Here is a 22,859-nt window from a genome sequence, read left to right on the forward strand (position 1 = left end):
CCCGAAATGAAGCTATGCGGAGGGTAGGCCGAAAAAGTGGGAAAGAGATGCTCAGAGTGGTACCTTTCAGTCGCTCAGCGGTGGTTCCGGCGGTTGCTTGCGCCTCCTGCAGGATCCTCACGCTGGGTCTGCGGTTCCTCCTGTGCACTGCAATCCTTTTACACTGAATCCAAGACACTGCAATCCTGTGAGTGGAACACTGCAATCCAGATTTGCGGTTTGGGCACTGTGTACTTTTCGCGGCGGTATTTGCAAATTGCGGGGGCCTTGATTGCTTACAAAGACATCTAAAAAGGTTATATAAGGTTATCGGAATAAATTTCAAGACGTTATTAGAATTAGATACCAGAGTAGTTGTTACCTGCAATTTGTAATCTGGTTACTAACTGCGACTGGGGTGCTTAACTGCATGTAGTTATGATTGCATTGTAGTTGACTACTTTTGATCGTAACATAACTTAACTACAGTGATCTGACTACATGATGTAGTTATTAATTTGATTGCTAAAATCCAGTGGTCATATCTACTGATTATTTGAATTCTATGGACTTATATTTTGCAATGAAATACGAGTAAAACGTGGAATAAGAGTACAGCCTGTACAGCCACCCGAGTTAAAACCCGAAGGTGTGGGTTTGATTCCTATGCCGTTTATGCTCTGTTTGGTGGTAGGACTTCGCTGCACTCTCGCTCTAACAGGCTCTTAACTAACTACCTAGCAAACCACAAGTAGGTACATACGAGTAAACTTGAACGCGCGAGCTCGCGCTCGTATATACGATTTTTAAAGGCCCAACATCATTTTAAATATGTAGTTAAGAAAAGTAATCATGTAATCGTGATTGCAACTACAATTAGTAGTTAGTAATCAAAATGTTTAACTACTTTTTATGATTACTTTTTGTAATCTGTAGTTATAATTACTGATTACTATATGTAATCATAGTTAGTAATCAGTAGTTAGATTTCATTTTGCCCAACACTGTTAGATACCACAATAACGTAAGGCAAATTGTGCGGGACCGCGATAATTGTAGGATGGTTTAATCATAAAGATATGTAAGTTTATATTTTTTTTTTTTTTTTTTTATAATATAGGAGTAGCAGACGAGCATGCAGTCCACCTGATGGTAAGTGGCTACTGCCGCCCATGGACATCTGTAATCAACCCCAGATAGGATTAGATATACCTACCTGAGTTCGGCCACAGATGCGCTGCTACCCCTGAGGACTAAGCTGGAATGCCTCGGAAAAGTATGTCTCCCTTACCACACCCACTTATAGTAGTAGTAGACCGGACGTTGGTACGAGGGGTGTCATCTATGACTTATTCCCAATTGGTAATTGGTAATGAGTTGTTCTGAAACATAATATGTCAAACGCCAGTCAGTTTAAGATACTATTAGTGTGAAGCGTTATGGAATTTTTAATATGGAAATCTTGACAATGCCCGCTCTGTGGCCCTTTGTACTTAATCACTTTGCACAATCATGGCAGGACTAGATACGTGGAGTTTCAGGGCGAATTGCTGTAGTTCACTAATACATTGGTGGGCACCTGGTCCTATGGCCTCGTGGGCTTCTGCCGGGAAGTTGTTGCTTGCGAAAGTTCCTCGCATCTACGTAATGAAACTTCTGGCGCAGAATAAACTAGGTTGTTTACCAAATGGCAGATGGGCATCTGTGAGATGACAGCTATGTAAGAACTTGCATTCAGGTGATATATTTACATTTTGTTATAATTCAGGCTCTGAGTGTTCCGTAATCATGGTGATTGTTGCGGGACATACTCGTATTTACGATTGTTAGAGAAGTCGCGGGCCGTAGAGAGTCATATAGACGTGTTGTGGCGTGCCAGGAAAAAGGAAGAGAGAACTGGCGACGCAGTACCATATGTTATTTTATATATGTACTTGGAAGCGGGTAGGTAACACTTACGAAATGGTAATAATTTGGTTTGGTTTAGTTAAGACTTTAGACAAAATGTACAATCAGTGTTACTTTGGGGTTATGTCTCGATTTTTAGAGCATTGCTATAAATATATTATATATTTTGATAATATATTTGAGCTATCTTGGTTTTATCTAATTTCCTGAGCGATCGCGAACGTTAATCATATTTCCAATTTGATCTAAACATTAAAAAAAATCACACTTGGTGTTTGTAAATGAGTAAACTGTTTCATTAACAGAGGCGACGCTAACTCGTGGTTCAATTAGTAAATTATAAATTAATTGTACAAGGAGTCAATTCAATAGAACAAAAATATAAACTTATATTGTTGACATTAAATGTAGTTTGTTTGACAGTATATCTTGTTATTTTTGTAATAAATTGAGGCACAGAATTGAGTGGAGTTGTTGGAAAAAATCTGAAGCAGTATTTTAAAATGAACGGTTAAAATAAAACTACATGCAATAGTGATGTGATGGTGTCTACTATAAAAAAAGTGTTGATAAATAAGTAAGTAATAATGCTTATTGGCATAATATTTAGGATAATACTTAAGTATACATTGCATATAATTCGCGAGCTGTGAATTTTGTGCGTTTTGTATCTCTGGTTATATTTGGAACATTTGATATAGCCGATTTGCTATAGCTGATCGGTAATAGCCCGAATATTACTAACGGACAGGTAAAACGCGATACGAGCACATTGAAGGCTGCGCTTGCCATCATTGGTTGTCTAACCTAACGTTAGACTATTTCTAGGGTCACGTGAGTAAGACTTGAGCTCATTGGTGGTGCTGTGACGGCATTTGTTATGTGTTTGCCGTGGACGAAACAATAGGTAGCATTTGTTAAATTTGGATTCTGTCTACGTAGGGCGTGGACCGGGTCTCGGTAAGGCAAGAGACATTATATATTATGGTACAGTATGAATAAACGAGTGGCTTTTCGGTAAGTGACACTGTGCACTTATAAGTTTATATTACTTACAAATTATAATTATGTTTGGGGCATTTATTCGATCTCATCGTGTAAACAGATAAACTTGGTCAGCTGCGCTCAGAGTTCTTTGAACTCATTTTGCTATGTACTCGTAGTTAAGTGTAGTTAATATAAATGAGAACACTTTAGGTTTCTTACTTCCTTTTCAATGGTAAATTGTTATAATACGTGCAGTGAGACAGCTGCTATTAGTCATACTTTAAAAGCTAGAGGTACAAGTACAAGGAACGATCGACAGTCGAGTGGTTGATCGTCAAGGAGCGTCATAACTTTTAGAGCGTGTGACCTATTCTCAGCGCCACAAATCAAAGTGATTTAGTTGACTTGTACCTTGTAAAAAAAAAAACAATTGCGTATCTTGAATACACCACACTTAGTTTCAGAAAGGACTTTGTTGGAGTTTATTACGAGTAATAAACAAAGGACCAGTCGGAAAATAAGACGGAAGTTTTGGTTCGAAAGAAAAAAATTAACAAAAAGCAGGAAGAGAGAAGAAATGGCAATAGATTGCGTTGACATTAGATAGCGTGGACATTAAATTGTTTTGGCATTATAATGCGTTGGTATTAAATTACGTTGGAATTATATTGGGTTGGCATTAGAATGCGTTGACATAAGATGGCGTGGACATTAAATTGTGTTTGGGTTGGCATTAGAATGCGTTGACATTAGATGGTGTGGACATTAAATTGTGTTGGCATTAAAATGCGTTGGTATTAAATGGCGTTGGCTTGAAATTACGTTGGCATTAAATTGTATTGGCATTAAATTGCGTTGATATTGAATTGCGGTGGCATTCGACTGCATTGGCATTAAGTTACAGTAATTGTATCTATCTGGACATTCTGGACTCAAATATTAGCAATACAGGCTTTTGTGAAAAGGAAACACGTAGAATGACTCGGCTACAAAGAATATGGAAAAAAAAATTACCAAAAAATACAACCGACTTCTATGTCACTACAAAGTAAAAAATAATTGAAATAAATGTTGGTTTAGTACACATTTATGAAGTCGGCGCTCAATATATTTAGTTGGATAATGATGTAAACAGCGTGTCTAATATCAAAGGATGATAACAGAGGCGATATTTCTGGATGGATTCTGTGAATGTGGCATGTATTAAAAGTAATTGTATAAAATGTAATATTCTTGTAAGTTTTAAACGAGGGTTAAGTAAACTATAAGATTTACAAAAGAAGGATATAATATAAGGGGTATATTTAACCGACTTCAAAAAGGAGGTGGATATCAATTCGGCCGGTATCTTTTTTTTTTTTTTTTTATGTATGTACACGAATTACTCCGCCGTTAGTGAACCGATTTTAATAATTATTTTTTTATTGTGTAGAGACGAGCTGGAAGTTGGTCCCATTTAAATATGGTTAGGATCGATCGATGGGTTCTGGAGAAAATGAGGGGAACTCCTCCACCTATGTCAATATTACAGCCATAACTTCGCCGTTTATGAACCTATTTTAATGACTTTAATTTCGTAGGTGGACTATTGCTACAAGTTGGTCCCATGTAAATATGATGAGGATCAGAGTGGTTTCTGGAGACAAAATATGTAACTCCTCAACCGATGGGTATAATTGAGTTTTGTTTGAAGATATTTGGTGTAGGTTCTAATGAAATTGCAAAACCAGTTTATCATTGACTATTTAAGGGTCTGATAATGTGGCTCGGAGACAAAATATGTAACTCCTCAACCGATGGGAATAATTGAGTTGTGTTTGAAGATATTTGGTGTAGGTTCTTATGAAATTGCAAAGCCAGTTCATCATTGACTATTTAAGGGTGTGGCTCGGAGACAAAATATGTAACTCCTCAACCGATGGGAATAATTGAGTTGTCTTTGAAGATATTTGGTGTAGGTTCTAATGAAATTGCAAAGCCAGTTCATCATTGACTATTTAAGGGTCTGATAATGTGGCTCGGAGGCAAAATATGTAACTCCTCAACCGATGGGAATAATTGATTTCTGTTTGAAGATATTTGGTGTAGGTTCTAATGAAATTGCAAAGCCAGTTATCATTGACTATTTAAGGGTCTGATAATGTGTCTCGGAGACAAAATATGTAACTCCTCAACCGATTGGAATAATTGAGTTGTGTTTGAAGATATTTGGTGTAGGTTCTTGTCTATGGTTATTGTCATTCCTGTACTTACTGTGAACCTTAACAATTTTAATATTTAAAATAATAACTATTGTCTATGTCTTGTCAAAAAACGCAATAAAGATGTCAGTGCAGCTCGCAAAAGTTTTTTACTTACAAACTCAAAAACTCGAAAATATCTAAGCAATCTCACAAGCATTCATCAATTACATGTTGGTCCTTAATCGAACCGGATAAATCAAGCAAAAATACAGTGTTATTGTCAAGAAATTATTTCAATTGGTGCATCCGCCATTTTTCACGTGCTAAACTTAATTCGTCAATTGGCTTTTGGCGATGTCTTCGGTGGAAGAATTGGTTGAACTCAATGAAGATCTTCATCGGTTATTAGAGAAGGCAAAAATCAATCATAAAAAATGTCCGTCGGCAAGAATGACAGTTGGATACTTACAAACGAAAATTAAATGCGTAGAAGAGTATTGGGACTCGTTTCGAGAAAACCACAAATTATTAATTAAATGCAGCAAAAAGGAACAACGAGAAACCATACCATATTTCAGAGAAGACAAGCACAGCCAGATTGAAGAATTATATCTGGACGTCAAGGGGGACTTAACCGACACTCTCGAGAATATAAGGGCTACCAAAAAGTCCTCCCCGCACATTTCGTCGGAAATTGAGTCGTCGTCGGTGTCGTCGGGGGCAGATGCCGAGGTGCATCTGCCTAAGATTGCTCTGCCAACATTTGGAGGAGCGTACGAGGAATGGCAGGCTTTCGAGGATTTATTTCTATCCTTAATTCATAAAAACAAACTTAGTGACGTACAGAAATTACACTACCTAAAGGCTTGTACAACAGGAGAAGCAAGAAACACCATTAAGAACTATCAAATGATTGCAAGTAACTACAGTACAGCATGGGAAGCTTTGAAAAAACGATATTCACAAAAAAGACTCACAGTGGATGCGATATTAAAAAGGTTGTTTAGTAATAAGAAGATTGTAAATCAATCGCCATCTCACTTGAAGGCGTTAATTGACAACACCAATGAATGTCTGAGTTGTCTGCGAGGTATGGACATATCAACGGAATCTTGGGATCCCATTTTAGTATTTGTGATTACTCAAAAGTTAGATGCAGATACACACAAGGAATGGGAGAAATTTGTGAGTAATGAATATGAAAAGGAATTGCCTTCATATGTAAGTCTTTGTAATTTCCTTGAGTCTAGTATTCAAACCTTAGTTTTAACCCAACCAATTGCTGTACGTAGCACAAGGGAGCGATCATTTCATGTCAATTCAGTTGAAATTAGTTGTGGCCTATGTGGTAAAAATCATTTTTTATTTAATTGTAAAGATTTTTCAAAATTAGATACTTTTAAAAGACGAGAGTATGTTAAAGATCATCGCTTGTGTTATAATTGTTTGTCTTCGAGTCACTCAGTGTTCAATTGTAAACAAAGGAGTTCTTGTAGAATATGTGGGAAACGACATCACTCGCTTTTACATCAAATCACAAATGATAAGGGAGATACTGGGTTAAAGCAGGTAGGGACCACAACCAGATCTTCATCCAGCACAAATGTAAAAGTAGAAAATCAAGATCTACAAGATGTCTCTGTTGCTTCACACTTGGTGTCAGGGTATGTAAAAAGAGCACTTTTAGCCACTGCACTGGTTCTTGTTAGAAACAGTTCGGGACAAATGATAGTTTTGAGGGCTTTAATCGATCCTGGGTCTCAGGCATCGTTTATTAGTGAAAGGGCAGTTCAGTCATTGGGTCTCAAAAGAACTGGCATCAATGGAATGGTAACTGGGGTGGGTTCAACAACAACAACAGTTAGCCACTTGGTACAGCTGGAGGTCATATCTAGGTACGATTTTGAATTCAGCCTCACTGTACAGGCTTATGTTTTAGCTTCACACGTGACTACTCGGTTACCATGTAAATCAATCGAGCCAAGGGAAAATTGGTCACATTTGGAAGGTCTCACCTTGGCCGACCCACAATATTTCATTGCCGGGAAAATAGATGTTTTACTTGGAGTTGAAGTATACACAGAAATCATTAAGAATAATTTAATCAAAGGTCCATCAGGCTCGCCATCGGCACAGGAAACAAGTCTGGGATGGATTCTCTTTGGCAATATCCATGACCACACAACAGATAATACAATCTTGGTCATGCATCAAAAATTGGAAATAGATATAAACAACATGTTACGAAATTTATGGAGTATAGAAGAATCAACGAAGAGAGAATATACAGCTGAAGAGAGAAGGTGTGAAGAGATTTATACAAATAATTACATTAGATCACCAGAAGGGAGATACATCGTCAAGTTACCTTTAAAGGATTCCATAGAAGAAATAGGGGAAACAAAACAGATAGCATTAAAAAGATTACATCTGTTAGAAAGAAGATTAGAGAGAAATCCACAACTTAAAGAAGATTATGGTAGAGTTATAGAAGAGTATATTCAATTGAATCACATGGAAAGAGTTCCAGAAGAGGATAAAAATAAGAAAGCAATATACTTACCACATCATGCTGTTATAAAGGAAGACAGTAAAACAACCAAGATCAGAGTTGTATTTGATGCATCTTGTAAAGGATCAAAGGGTAAATCATTCAATGATATACTTATGACGGGACCTCCGCTTCAAGAAGATCTGAGAAACCTCGTTATGAGATGGCGTCTGAAACCAATTTGCTTCGTAACTGACATACAAAAGATGTATAGAATGATACAAGTTGCAAGTGAAGATGCGGATTTGCAAAGAATTGTATGGCGTGGGAATACAGATGAAGAGGTAAAAGAATACCGTATGTTGCGGGTTACCTTTGGAACAGCTTCTGCACCCTACTTAGCCGTCAAGACTTTAATACAACTTGCGGAGGACGAAGGTCAAGATTATACAGAAGCATCGAGAGTCATAAGAGAAGATTTCTATGTTGACGACTGTATGAGTGGTTGTTTCACAGTTCCAGAAGCAATACTACTGAGCAAGGATATTGCGCACATCTTAAACAAGGGTGGATTCATGTTACAAAAGTGGGCTTCAAACAGTAAAGAACTTTTACAGGAAATGCAAGCAGACGAAGACACTATGAAGATAGAACAAGAAACTGACGAATGTACTATCAAAACATTGGGCTTAACGTGGAACATGACGATGGATTCATTTCAGTATCAATTAAAATTACCATCACAACCAGAAGTTGTCACCAAGCGGAACATCCTTGCAGATATACAAAGATTATTTGATCCACTTGGGTGGCTAGGGGCAGCAATAATTCCAGCTAAAATCTTAATACAGAAACTTTGGATGGAACGATTACATTGGGATGAATATGTTGGAGATGCATTGAAGGAAGAATGGTTAAGATTACGAGATAGTTTTAATAGTTTAAATAAAGTAAAAATCAAAAGATGGATTAAGACAGACAGAAAGGAATTAGATAATATCACACTTCATGGATTTAGTGACGCTTCAGAGAAGGCTTATTGTGCCGTCATATATTATAGAGTAGAAACTAAGAAAGGGAAATATGAAACAGGAATTATAGCATCTAAAACAAGAGTGGCACCCGTGAAACCAATTACAATTCCGAGACTTGAGCTTTGCGGCGCTGTATTATTAGCAAGATTAATGACTCAAGTAAGGAAGGCTATGCGATTACCTGTTGAAAGAGTATATGCCTGGACAGATTCATCAGTTGTATTATCATGGTTATGTGGAGATCCATTAAGATGGAAAACATTTGTAAGCAACAGAGTGGTTGAAATATTGGATAATGTAGGCAACTCGCAATGGTTTCATGTACAATCCAAGACAAACCCAGCGGATATCGGTTCAAGAGGGCTTCAGTTAAATGAACTGATAGAAACAAAGTTATGGTGGGACGGACCACACTGGCTACGAGATAAAGAAGTAACCTTCTCAAGACTAAACATTGAACCTACAGATATGGAGACAAGGCAAATAAACGTAAATTTGAAAATTGAAGATAATAACAATGTCATAGATTTTGAAAATTATAATGTCTTAGATGAGCTTTTAAGAGTTATAGTCTACTGTAGAAGATTCTTAAATTTCAGAAAACTTTCAAATGACATACCTAAGCATATAACAGTTGAAGAGCTGGATCAATCATTGAAGTTGTGTATAAAAATAGCACAAAGAAGAGACTTCCTCGAAGAAATACATAGATTAAATAACAAGGATTATGTAAAGAGAAGTAGTAAATTGAAATCTTTGAATCCATACATGGATAACTGCAATATTCTCAGGGTGGGCGGTAGACTGCGAAATTCAGACTTAGAAGATGAAGCTAAGCACCCCATTATACTCGATAGCAAGAATCACCTCGCACATTTAATAATTGCAGATGCTCATCGGAAAACGATGCATGGTGGAATACAATTAATGCTTTGCTACATTCGTTCAAAATATTGGATTCTTGGTTCAAAAAATGCAGTGAAGACATTCATACACAAGTGCATTACTTGTACACGATATAAGGCTGCCATGAGAACACAAATTATGGGAGATTTACCTAAAGTACGCACCACACCTGCGAGACCATTCCTTCATAGTGGTGTGGACTTTGCTGGTCCGTTGCAAGTATTAATGTCAAGGGGAAGAGGAGCCAAATCAAACAAGGCCTACATAGCCGTTTTTATTTGTATGGCAACAAAGGCCATACATTTGGAATTAGTGGGCGACTTGTCTTCTGAATCATTTATAGGAGCTTTTCATAGATTCGTGGCACGAAGAGGAAAATGTACACATCTATGGAGTGATCAAGGGAGGAATTTTGTGGGAGCCAATAAACAGTTGATTGAAGCGTGGAAAAATGCAAAGGTGGAATTGCCAGATCATTTAAGTGAAATTTTGGCTGCTGAAGGCACCCAGTGGCACTTCATTCCACCATACAGCCCAAACTTTGGTGGACTGTGGGAGGCTGGCGTCAAGTCAGTGAAACATCACCTGCGACGCATCTTGACAGCCAGGCTTACCTTTGAAGAAATGACTACCACATTGTGTCAAATTGAAGCATGTCTGAATTCAAGACCGTTGACTCCAATTGACATCACAGATACTGAGTTTGAAATACTTACACCCGGTCACTTTTTAATTGGGGAACCTCCTGTTACCATTCCAAGTCCGGATCTGCGGGACATTAATTTAAGTCGTTTATCACGATGGCAATATGTACAAAGGCTGGTGAGGGATTTCTGGCACCGGTGGCAAAATGAGTACTTATCTAGACTACAAGAACGTCCTAAGTGGTTAAAACATATGAGAGAGTTTGAAATAGGAGATATTGTGCTTATTAAAGATGAACAGTTGCCTCCAGGCAAGTGGCCTTTGGGGCGAGTGGTTGCTAAACATCGTGGTCCCGACAATGTTACTAGAGTATATAGTGTAAGATGTGCGAGTGATGTGGTTAAACGATCAATATCAAAACTTTGTTATTTACCAATACAGTCTGACTGATAACTTCAGTATTACTTTAATTATAACTTAACATTGTTAATGTAACTTTTTCTATTATGTTATTTTCACTCAGCATTCACTGAATGTTATAATGTTGTTTTTCCTTTTAGTAGAACCTTTTAGTAGTACCACGAAAGATATTACTTTAAAAAATGTTAAATTTTGCCATCTATGAGATGTTTTCATAAATTTGTTTATGTGTAGTTGAAGCTTTGTTAAAGTTCTTAAAGATTGTGTGATATATTTGTTAAAGTATGTAGAGTTTGTAACCAAACCATTGTAATTCAAATTGTGGTAACTTATAGTATGTGGTGTACTCAAATGTCAAAATTCAGTACAACTTGTTAAACTTATTTTGTAAATGTAGGTTTAATATCTATTTTGTAAAGGACTGCGGTCCTTTGGTGGGCGGCATGTCTATGGTTATTGTCATTCCTGTACTTACTGTGAACCTTAACAATTTTAATATTTAAAATAATAACTATTGTCTATGTCTTGTCAAAAAACGCAATAAAGATGTCAGTGCAGCTCGCAAAAGTTTTTTACTTACAAACTCAAAAACTCGAAAATATCTAAGCAATCTCACAAGCATTCATCAATTACAGTTCTAATGAAATTGCAAGGCCAGTTCATCATTGACACATATAAGACAATATAAAACTAAGCGAGCAGGGCGCGTTAGCGCCCTGCGAGCGAGCGGTTCCAATCAATGTAAATTCAGACCTTACCTTAATTAATGATCACGTTTATATAATTTTATATTGTATTAATATAAATTTTATTATGTCATCACTAAAAAGGGCGAAATAAAATTTTTAACAAAAAAATACAACCGACTTCTATGTCACTACAAAGTAAAAAATAATTCAAATAAATGTTGGTTTAGTACATATTTCTGAAGTCGGCGCTCATATTAGACACACTGTTTACATCGTTATCCAACGAAATATATTGAGCGCCGACTTCAGAAATATGTACTAAACCAACATTTATCTGAATTATTTTTTACTTTGTAGTGACATAGAAGTCGGTTGTATTTTTTTGTTAATTTTTTTTTTGATATTATTAAATGATTATAACAGAAGGGATATTTCTGTATGGATTCTATAGATGTGGATGTGATATGTATTAAAAGTAATTGTATTAAATGTGATAATCTTGTGAGTTATAAAAGAGGGATAAAATATAAGAGTTACAAAGGACATAGAGATAACTTAAAACGCATTTTTCGAAGTGAAATATTTTGAGGGTGGCAACATTAAAGCGCGCTGCTTTGTATTGGGCTGGATGTGTTGCCAGGTAAGGTTAGTTTTTTCTTCGGTCATACATTTTTTGGAACTTTTCATTCAAAAATGTGAAGAGTAGAAGGAGAAATATTTTTTTGATGAAATTTTTTCACATGATTAATCGTCTTAATCAACTGGCAACGTTGGCATAGAGATTTTTTTCATGATTTTCACTTTTTGAGTAGTTGAAGGAGAACCGTTGACAGAGGATAAACTTTTTACTTAAAATGATCGTTACCTAAAAAATACAATATCCAATTTTGCCATAAACAAAAAAAAAATGTTTTCATACAAATGCATTTTCAACAGAATTATTGAATGTTTCAGGCTGTTGCCACCATTTAACATCATTTTTTTGTATGAGGCGCGTAATGGTACTTATATACTAATCGTCCCAATATGTGAAAAAATATTTAAGTGTTGCCATACGAAAAAAATATGCACTATGCATATGTAATCTATTTTTTTGGAAAGCGTATATTCTGCAAACATTATATTTTATAACTCATTGTTATTTTAAAAAGCTATAACCCGATGAGTTTATTTTTTTTACGCGAAAAAAATGCTGTAAGTTGTGGCATAAACAAAATTAATATTAAAATAAAAATACGTATTTAGGGATCTGGTTAAAAACTAAAACACTTTAAAATCTTACTTTATTTTTTATTGCAGGTAATGAACATGTAATTCTTTAACGTTTTAAATATAATAGAAACGACTTAAGAAAAAAGTCGTACATTATAATGGTATATTAAAAAACTGTGATCGTAACTATAAATAATTTTCTCTTAAACGTAATAATTAAACTTTTCTGATTTTTTAACGCCTTAACTCAGCTCACAAAACCTTTCATCTCATCATTGATTAATTTGTCTGTTTCGTTATCACTCTTCTTTTACATCAACATCTTCCTCGTCTGTTTCTTTCTTCTAAACAATCTTATTACTTTAGTACAAGGCTTTATCAGTCCTTCTGATGGTAAGTGGCTACTGTCTGGACTGCATGTTCGTCTGCTACTCCTATATTACATAAAAAGGTACCTAATATACTTTCCTCAAGAAACACCTTTTTTTTGGTTCACAAGAGGGGAAATCTTCAAATTCGTTATGTGGGATTCTTACCGCACTAAAACCCCCCCGGTAGTTGTCCTCGGCGCTGCGAAGAGGACTTTGGGATTTCCAAAGGAACACAACCGTCCTCTTAGCGCATTGCCCCGTCGGGCTCCGCCCAAGTGAGCATGACGCTCACCAGTCTGTCTGGTGTGCACGACGGTATGCGACCACACATACTGCCGTCCTTCCCGGGGTCGTTACCCGGGCGGTTCGAGCTCTTACTTTTGCCACCCGCAACCCCGAAAGCCCCTTTTAGTCGCCTCTTAAGACACGCAGAGGATACCGTAACCCTATTCTGGTGCCGGAACTACAGGGACAGATGGGCGTTATGTACAGCCGCGGCGAATCCTCCTCCGAGCTGTGCGCTCCCTACCTCGCTCGGCATCTTCCTTCGTTTACATGAAAATGTCGCAGGTGATCTTGGAGCTATCCAACAATGGCGCTGGAGACAGGTCCAGTCCCACTTTTGACACGGGGATCCGCCGCTGAGAGTCCCACGCTTGGCAGTACTGCAGCGTGTGCTATGCGGAATCCTCGTAGTGTCCGCAATGATGGCACTGGGCCGTCATCTCCCTCTATCCTGTTTAGATACTCACCGAAACGGCCATGTCCGGCGAGTATCTGGGTCAACCGGTATGTTGCATGACCTTTCGCGAAGAGCCAAGCCCGAAAGTTCAGTACGATAGCATTGACCAACCGTTGGCTTGTGTTACGTGGTCCCAATAGCCGATCATGCTAGCAACCTCCAGATACACCTATACAGGGTGAATTTTTCAAATAGGCAATGATAGGTGATGATTTTCTATTCAATACCCTTGAGTGAAAGTTAAGGAACTTATGGTCATGTGTTCAAAAATTATATACTTATATATTTGAATTAGGTTTTAGTTTGAGCAAAAATTAAAGAGCCAGTGGCCATACTGTCAGCCACTCGGTTAGTAGATATTCAACAACGATAACGTATATTATAAGCTTCTTGTTTCTGTAACAGAGATATTTTTATTTAAGTACATATGAATCATGATAGTTGATAGTAGAGTTTTCACGACATCTACTTGACGAGCTTGGTACTTTTTAGACTATATCTTATTAACATATCATACGTAATTGCTAAATGCAAATTTAATAAATATTAAATTAAAATAAGACTAAGTAAAGATTACATTTGGTAGGTACTTAAATTTTTTGGTTTAATCCAATATTTAACATTATAAATTTTTAATTCATGAACCATATCTTTATGGGGCAAATATCTTGTTGAATTGACAGCAAATACTCAGCTAAGGCAAACACTGCCACATGCAATTTGAGCAAAGTCCTCAGGTTGCTGCCTTCATAAAGCTTCCTAAGCCATTAAACTATTAGCAGTGGTCCCCTAAAAATAAAACATGTAATTATACATTTTACTAATAGTCCCCTGGTTGCTTTGAAAAGCCTTTCTTTAAGAACACAATAAATATGGTTCTTATGTTATCAGATTTTAGCAGAAAAAATAATTTACTCAAACAATGGCTATGGGATCAGTAGATCAGTAGACACTGACAATCTTACAAATCACGCTGCTACTATATTATTCCTCCGAAATATCAATGCATCCATGCAGGAAATTAAGGGTCCAAAAGCCTCAACAAAGATTATATGTAGGTGTCGGAGCAAATACGGCAGTTCTCCTATTATAAAATGAAATGATTAAACACCTGAGGTAAAACTACCTACATCTTAAATAGGAAAACAAGTGCACGTGCGCCGGTCCTATAAAAAAGGGCCGTACTGGCGACATCGACACTCTGCGTTTGAACGCCAGACCGAGCAGCCCCGCCTGCTCGCGCTCTAAGTGTTCGCTAACCCAGATTTTTGTCTGGCCTTTCGGCCGGTTCTCGCCTACTCGATTTTATCGGTAGCGGTCCGTGCTTTGTTTATTGCCAATTTATTGGGACAAAACTCACGTCCCGACGCGTTTGAGTTGGTGGATACCTAACGGTGCCAACGAAACCAGCTAGCGTTGACCCGGTGCGCTTCTCAGACCTCTCGGCCTGAGAGAAACCGGCAGACCCGATCCCACTGCACTTGGGCTATCCCAAGGGTGACGGTAGCAGTTACTTTCCCTTAGGGGTAATTGCATTTCCCTCCCCCTCCCCGTTAGCTCCCTGCCTCGGCAGGGAGGCATCCCTGGTTACCATGGCCTACATGGTAACTGATAGGTTTTTCGAGGCTCTGTCCTCTCTACTGACCAAAAAGCTCAACATCCCCTTCGACGCTGTCGAACTCCGCTCCCTTTGCGAGCCCTTAAAGTCCGTAACGGATCCCCTGTCCGTTACTGATTCACCCGCATCCCCTGATGCCACCCCGAGACACGAGATGGACTATGACGCCATCTCGCTAAAACGCCCCGCCTCCTCCGACGAATCGTCGGAAAGCACCCTTTTTCCGCCGCCTCCTCCGACGACGACCAGGGTTTCACCCCTGTTAAGTCGAAGAAGACCAAGAAACGACCGGTCAAACGCGTCGCTAAGGCGTCAAGTGAGACTTCTTCCGAGGCCTCTATTGAAGCCACCCCAGCCCCAGCGGCCCCCGCTCCGGCCCCCGTGCCAAAAGCCTCTACTCTGGCCCCCGTGCCAAAAGCCTCCACCGAGCCCCAGAGCTCAACCCCCGCGGCTAAGCCCCCCAAGCCAGCCACGCGCTGCGAACCGGCACTTGCCAAGTGCAAACCGCCCCCACACATTTTCTTCAGGGATAAGTCGAAATGGTCCGACTTCTCCAAAACCCTAGTGGAACGAAAAATCCACTACACTAAGGCACATAACCTTCGCGATTCTATTCGCGTATCATGCCCCACCACCGAGGACTTCAGGAGCCTCATTAGGCTCCTAACTCACTTACAACTCCCGTACCACACGTACGCACTGGAAGAGGACCGCAAAATCAAAGCGGTCCTTAGGGGTCTCCCCTATGAACTTCCCACCGACGACATCCAAACGGATCTCGTCAACCAAGGTTTCCCCGTGGAAGGTGTACACAAGCTGTACAACCGCAACGGGATAAAATACCCACTAGCCCTGGCCATACTGTCCAAGACCCCGTCCTCCAAGGACATCTTCAAAGAGAAGGAGCTCACAATCTGTGGCCTTTCTCAAATCAAGGTGGAACCACCTAACAAGCGTGGTTACCCTGCCCAGTGCCACCGCTGCCAGCTTTACGGCCATGCAGCGGCGAACTGCACTGCCCCCCCAAGGTGCGTCAAGTGCCTCGAACCCCACGCCACACGGGAGTGCAAGAGAACTCGTGAAGACGAGTCCCCTCCTGCCTGCGTGTTGTGCACCACTTCCGGTCACCCGGCTAACTACCGTGGTTGCCCGAAAGCCCCCCGTCCCGCTCAAAAGAAGGTTGCCAAAAAGCAGCCCTCCAAAGTAGGCCCACCTCCGGTCAATTCGACCAATTTCCCGCGGTTAGGGGCCTCCAAAACCCCAACCGCTCCCATGAGTTGGAGGAAAGTCGCACCCGCGACCGCCCCACCAACCCCGGCCCCTAAGGCCACTCCCACTCCCCGTCCCAACCAAGATGCATCGGTAAGGGAACATATCATGTTCCTTGTCGACTGCGTTAAGGGCGTGGACCTCGACGAGATCAAACTCGTCTCCCAGAAGATGCGTAACGCCAGCCAGGCGGAACGCATCGCTATCTACTCCGAACACTTAGCGTTGTTCAAATCTATCCAATGTAACGTTCATACTCAACCCCTTCGTCCCGGTCGTCAAAAACCTAAAGGCGTCTCGCTTATCTCCTTCAATGCACGAGGTCTAAAGCCTTGCATTCCCGAACTCAAAGAGTTCGTCCGCAACAGGGATATCGACCTGTTGCTTGTTCAGGAAACCTTCCTCAAGCCCTCCCTTAAAGGCGTAAGTCTCCCCTCTTACGCGCTTGTACGCAATGACAGAGCCGACGACCGTCGTGGCGGAGGCACTGCCATCTACTACAAGAGATCCTTCCATTGCACCCCTCTGGAAACACCCAAGCTCACCAATATGGAAGCCACCGTATGCAAATTAGGCATGACAGGACACCCGTCCCTGATCATAGCCTCAATTTATCTCCCCGCCCATAAAGCCCCTCTCCAAAGCGACTTGGAGGCCCTCCTCTCGCTCGGAGACTCTGTCGTACTATTTGGAGATTTCAATTGTAAACATACCGTTTGGAACAGTCGTCTGACTAATACCAACGGTAATAAACTCCTAACCATTTCCCGCGCACTGGACTTTGATATCTTCTCTCCAATAGCGCCAACCCACTACCCCGATCGGGAAGACCAAGAACCCGACGTGCTGGATTTCGCCCTACTCAAAGGCGTCGCGCTCAATACAAGAGCGATCGAAACATTGGACGATCTGGGCTCAGACCATCGTCCAGTCTCTCTCCAGTTAGGTCCCTATGATCCAACTCCCCATACTTCCTCGAAAACCTTCACCAACTGGGAAGGGTACGAGAAATCTCTCACCTCGGCCATAGAGGCCCCCGATTCACCGTATGCTATTCCCCCAGGCTACCTTGTTAGCACGGACAAAATAGACAGTTCGGTCAACTCACTCACCCAGCTAGTTCAGACTTCGCTTCATGACAACGCGAAGGTGGTAGAGGTCCAGAACCGCAAACTACCTCGTGAGGTCAGGAAGCTAATCCAAACTAAGAACGCAGCCCTCAGATGGGCCGCTAAGTATCCCACCCCTGTCCTTAGGAAGCGCGCTAACGCCCTCCAAAGGAAAGTCAGATCCCGGCTAGCCGAACTGAGGGACTCCAACTGGAACTCTCTACTGGAACTGGAGGCATTCTACAAAATCACTAGACGATTTCGTACCGAAGCCTTTTCTAGCACTCCCCCTCTCACGCGTCCCGACGGCAGCATAGCCTTCGAGGACACCGAAAAGGCCGAATGCTTCGCAGATAGCATCGCTGCGCAGTGCTCCCCCAGCACTCAACCGTGCGACCCTATCCACATTAACAAGGTGGAGGAGGAGGTCCTTAAAAAGATATCTCTCCCTGTCACCTCTGCTCCCATTAAAATCACTACAGACGAGGTCCGGACCGTCATCCGCGGTTTGAAACCTCGTAAAGCCCCAGGTTCGGATGGTATCTCCAACCTGGCGCTTAAACACTTCCCCGAGCAGGTACTGACCCTTCTGGTCATTATCTTCAATGCCTGCCTCGATCTCAGCTTCTTTCCAACAGCCTGGAAGACAGCAACAGTTATCGGTATTCCCAAGCCTGGGAAACCGAAACATATTCCCTCCAACCACCGCCCCATTAGCCTCCTCAATGCAATGGGCAAGGTTTTCGAACGGGTGATCCTCGTTCACATAAGAGGGCACCTCTTCCCAATAGATGCTCCCCCACTCATCATTCCTCACCAATTTGGCTTTCGCCACCAGCACTCGTGCCCCCAACAAGTCCACCGCATTGTCGAGTACATCACAAGCGGGTTTTATCCAAGACGTAACAAGACACTAGCAGTCTTCTTCGACGTCGCCAAGGCTTTTGACAAAGTCTGGCATGGAGGACTGGTATACAAGCTATACCAATCTGGTCTTCCTGATCGCCTAGTCCGCATCGTGGCTTCCTACCTTCAGGACAGAACCTTCCGCTACAGGCACGAAGGTGTCCTCTCTTCACCACGCCCCATAACAGCCGGAGTCCCTCAAGGCTCAGTGCTCGCTCCCACATTATTCATATCGTACTCCAACGATATTCCTATCCCCAAAAATGGGGTGCAGCTATCACTCTTCGCCGATGACACCGCTCTTTACATCCAAGGGCAAAAGGAGTCATCTGTCCTCGCCAAACTCCAACGCTCGGTCAACGAGTTAGGAGATTGGTTTAGGAAATGGCGCATCGAAGTCAATGCGGAGAAAAGCTCCGCAATGCGCTTCGACCACAAACGCAGGCGCTTAAACAACCTGCTCTCCGTCAAATTACTTGGGGCCCCCATTCCATGGAGGCCCACAGTAAAATACCTAGGAGTTACCCTTGACCCGGGCCTCACCTTTAGACCCCACGTCTCTAAGGTCACCCATACCGCCCGCTCTTACATGAGCCGCCTCAACGCCATGATTGGCAGACACAGCAAGTTGTCAGCCAGGAATAAGCGAAAGCTGTATAAGGTTTGCATTCGACCGGTGTTAACATACGCCTCTCCAGTCTTCGCTCACGCGAATCCCACCATCCTAGATAAACTCCAGGTCATACAAAATCTTTTTTGTCGTCGGGCACTTAATGCCCCCTGGTATGTCAGGAACGCCGACCTCCACCGCGACCTGGAACTCGCTCCAATACAACAAGTCCTTAAACAATTCTCTGAAGCGTTCTTCGACCGCTCAGAAAATCATTCCAACCCACTTATCAAGGGTGCAGCGGACTATGCTGCCCCTCTTCCTACCCGTCACAACTGCCGGCCAAGAAATATCTTGACCGACGCTCCTAACAAACTCTCCACGGATGTGGAGAATCTTCTGGCCGCCCACAGGGGCGTTCAACTCTCCATAGAGAATCGTCTTCCCGACGATTCTAGTCTTATTCATGATACGTTGACACCTTCAGTGTCATCTATCCAGCGGTCGCTCTCTAGGGAGCGCCGCTAGCGCCTCTCGTTCCACAACGAGAGGTCGCTATCCGATGTCGGCTGTACGGTCCCCTAGGACGAATGCCTTTAAAGGAGTTTTTAGTGGGATGGTCCTCCCTTCAGGAGGACCTTTCATTCAGCCCCACACGACGCAGGCACCGGCCGTCGCGGCCTGTAAGTGCTTGGATGCATTTTTTACTCCTCCCTCTCCGTAGAGGGTCAGCCCTTTTTCCACCTACATCTGGGCGCCAAAAAAAAAAAAAAAAGCGCGACATCGAGGCATTACTGCTCGAGCTGTGGAACAGTGCGGACCTCCTTAGGACGTCGTTATGCTGCCCGTAGAATAAACGAAGCTCAACAATTCTGGTGTGGTTTGCTTTCGAAGGTTTGAACGTGAGTCGTCACCAACATTACAACAATAGTGACTCTTTTACTCCGTTATAGATGTATTATAGGCGTAGTTCAATATAATTATTAGACAATAGCTAATACGCAAATATAAATGTAACTAACGCCACGTGTATTTAAATAATGTAATGCTGTAAAAAAATTACTTACGTGCTCCTGTATGTGCCATTGACAAGTTAATATCAATGTAGATTTATGGTCTAAAAGAAAACTGTATAAGGTTTTGCAGCGATTTGTAGTTATACCACAATTGACTCGCGTTTCATGTTGTCTCTCAATAATCCAATAGTGACGTGAAGTTTAAAATACAGTCTAGATTCTTACAGGTTATATACATTCGATGGTCCGATATAATAACGAAAGTCGAATAGGTAAAGTAAATCCTTTAGTTTATATAAGAAAAACAGTGGTTGTGGATATCCAAAAAACATTAAAACTTTTAATTTTAGAAACAATAATTTTTGAGGTTTTCACCAGACTTAATAACATCTGGAACCAGCAGCTGAACGTAAATTCAAAAGCACGAAAACGTTTGAGGAGACAAATAACATTACGTGGCAGTCACCCATCCATGTACTGACCACAAATTTGACCTACTCAACCCTGTTAATATACTATTATTTTCAACTTAATAAAAGTAAATTATTTGTGCTTACGCATATATTCAATATTAAATTCCTTAATCCTGATGATACAGGGATACCACCTGTCTATTCGGCCATTTAGTGCTCACTTTTTTACACTTCACAATATGGGAGTAGCAGACGAGCATGCAGTCCACCTGATGGTAAGTAGCAACTGCCGCCTATGGACGTCTGTAATCAACCTCTGATAGGATTATATATTCCTACCTGGAGTCGGCCACAGATGCGCCGCTACCCCTGAGGACTAAGCTGGAACGTCTCGTAAACACACCCTTCAAACCAGCACACAGCAGCCTCAACGCTGCTGTTATGAGGCAGAAATAGGTGTGGCGGTGGTGCCGCCGAAGTCTAACCACAAAATGTTCTACCACCTTCATTCACTATATATATTTGAATCATGATAAAAAAATGTATGTAGAATTTGTTAAGTTAGGTTAGAACATAAAATAAAATATAAAATTAAGCGAGCAGGCTCGCCACTTGAGCAAATGAAATCTATTCATGTAAATTGAGACATAACCTTATTTTATTTTTTATAATATTACTAGCAGAACCCGCGGCTTCGCCCGCGTAAAAAAATATGATGTAACATACAAATAACTGTAATCGTAAATTTGTACCTTTAACAATCTTAACCATAAAGTAGCATTAATATTTAATTAATAAAAGCTTTTTTTTCGTCACTGTGTACCTAAATTGGTCAACCTTTCTACAGAAACATACACTAAAACTCTAACTAACTAACTAACTAATTAGTGGACTGTAATGAAACTTTCTTTAAAATATAAGTTTCATGTAGGATACAATAATTATTATTTACACTATTCCATAGGAACCGTCCATGTTATATGGGGCCTTACATACAATGGTTCTTTCCAGGGTCTCTGGCTGGGCGGTTAGAGCTCCCATTCTTGCCGCCCGCAACTCCAGAAGTCCCCCTTTAGTTTCGTACGACAGGCAGGGGATACCCTGCCAGGGGTAGCCCTGTTCTAGCCCAAAATTTTAATCCAAGGTCTATGTGTCTACCACATCACCGTCACTAATCCACGCATAACCACAACCGGGTATGGTTGGCAGGACAAAATGTTGGCACGCAGTGTGTCCAAAGTAGTTGCGATGTACCTAATCAGTATACCAAAATGTAGGCCAATTTGAATAAACTTACGCATTATTATATATGAAATTTGCATCCGTCCACGTTGTCGTGTATTTGTCTGAATAGACGTTATCTGAAATTTCACGTTTCTAACTTCGAACCTAAAAGATTCCCGTATACATACATATAACACTTCTTTTACTCCTTAGTATAATTTCAAAAACATTCCTATGTACATATGCATCAATAAACACTTTATCAGCAAATTTCTGAAAGCTAATATTCAACACCAGCGGTCGGCAACCCGACACCCACGGGTGGTGTGTGGCCCGCGACTTTCCCTTGTGGCCCGCGGGTATGCGCGTTACTAATAATTGACCAAGTGCAAGTCAAACCCGCACCTGCAAGGTTCCGTGCAACCAAATATATTTTTTTATTTTTTTTATTTCTAGTATTTAATATTGCAGCAGCCATTAAATTACACCCATTGTGACGATTTGAACTGTCTACCTCTAACGGTTCAAAAGTTAGTTGGAAAAATATCGAATAGCAGTTTGTTGTATGGGGACCCCTATTTGTTTTCAACTTTTTACCCGACTGCCAAGGAAGGGTTATGTTTTTCGCGCGTATCTTGTATGTTTGTCTTTATTTATTTGATCCGATCTAACAAACGGCTGAATGAATTTCAACAGTTAAAGTGTCATTATATTTGTCTCAACGACCCGAGTGTCCTTAGATAGGTGTTAGTAAAAAAAAATCAAAATGGCGGATTTTTGGCGCGAAATAGTAAGACATTTAAAAAAAAAAGTTAACCGAACCTATCGAGTAGGGTATCAAATGAAAGGAAATTAAACGGAGATTATAAAAACATATTTGTATATATATAAAACAGTAAGGTGACTGACTGACTGACTAACTAAATGACTTTTTCATTTTTCAGAAATCAACGTACAGCCTAAACCAAGGACCTTACAGTTCTGAAATTTTGCACACAGGTTCTCTATATAGCTTGAATAAGTACTAAGAAAGGCATTTTGGAAATTCTACCCTTAAGAGGGTAAAATGGGGGAAAACAGTTTTTTTGAAATCCTTTAATTTTGAAGCAACTACTATAAAAATTTGT

General features: G+C 40.7%; 1 protein-coding gene across 1 annotated transcript; it reads left to right on the top strand.

The window, feature by feature from the left end:
- The first annotated feature begins 5,411 nt into the window (after window positions 1–5,411).
- LOC140746780 (uncharacterized) lies at window positions 5,412–10,583 on the top strand. Its single transcript, XM_073078879.1, has 3 exons — window positions 5,412–6,278; window positions 6,822–9,061; window positions 9,182–10,583. The coding sequence occupies exons 1-3, from the start codon at window positions 5,412–5,414 to the stop codon at window positions 10,581–10,583; spliced, it is 4,509 nt and encodes a 1,502-aa protein (XP_072934980.1).
- The last annotated feature ends 12,276 nt before the right edge of the window (window positions 10,584–22,859 follow it).

The sequence above is a fragment of the Epargyreus clarus genome, unplaced genomic scaffold (assembly GCF_041222505.1).
Source record: "Epargyreus clarus isolate Ecla_fem2 unplaced genomic scaffold, WU_Ecla_fem_2.2 ptg000013l, whole genome shotgun sequence".
In the NCBI taxonomy this organism is placed as follows: Eukaryota; Metazoa; Arthropoda; class Insecta; order Lepidoptera; family Hesperiidae; genus Epargyreus; species Epargyreus clarus.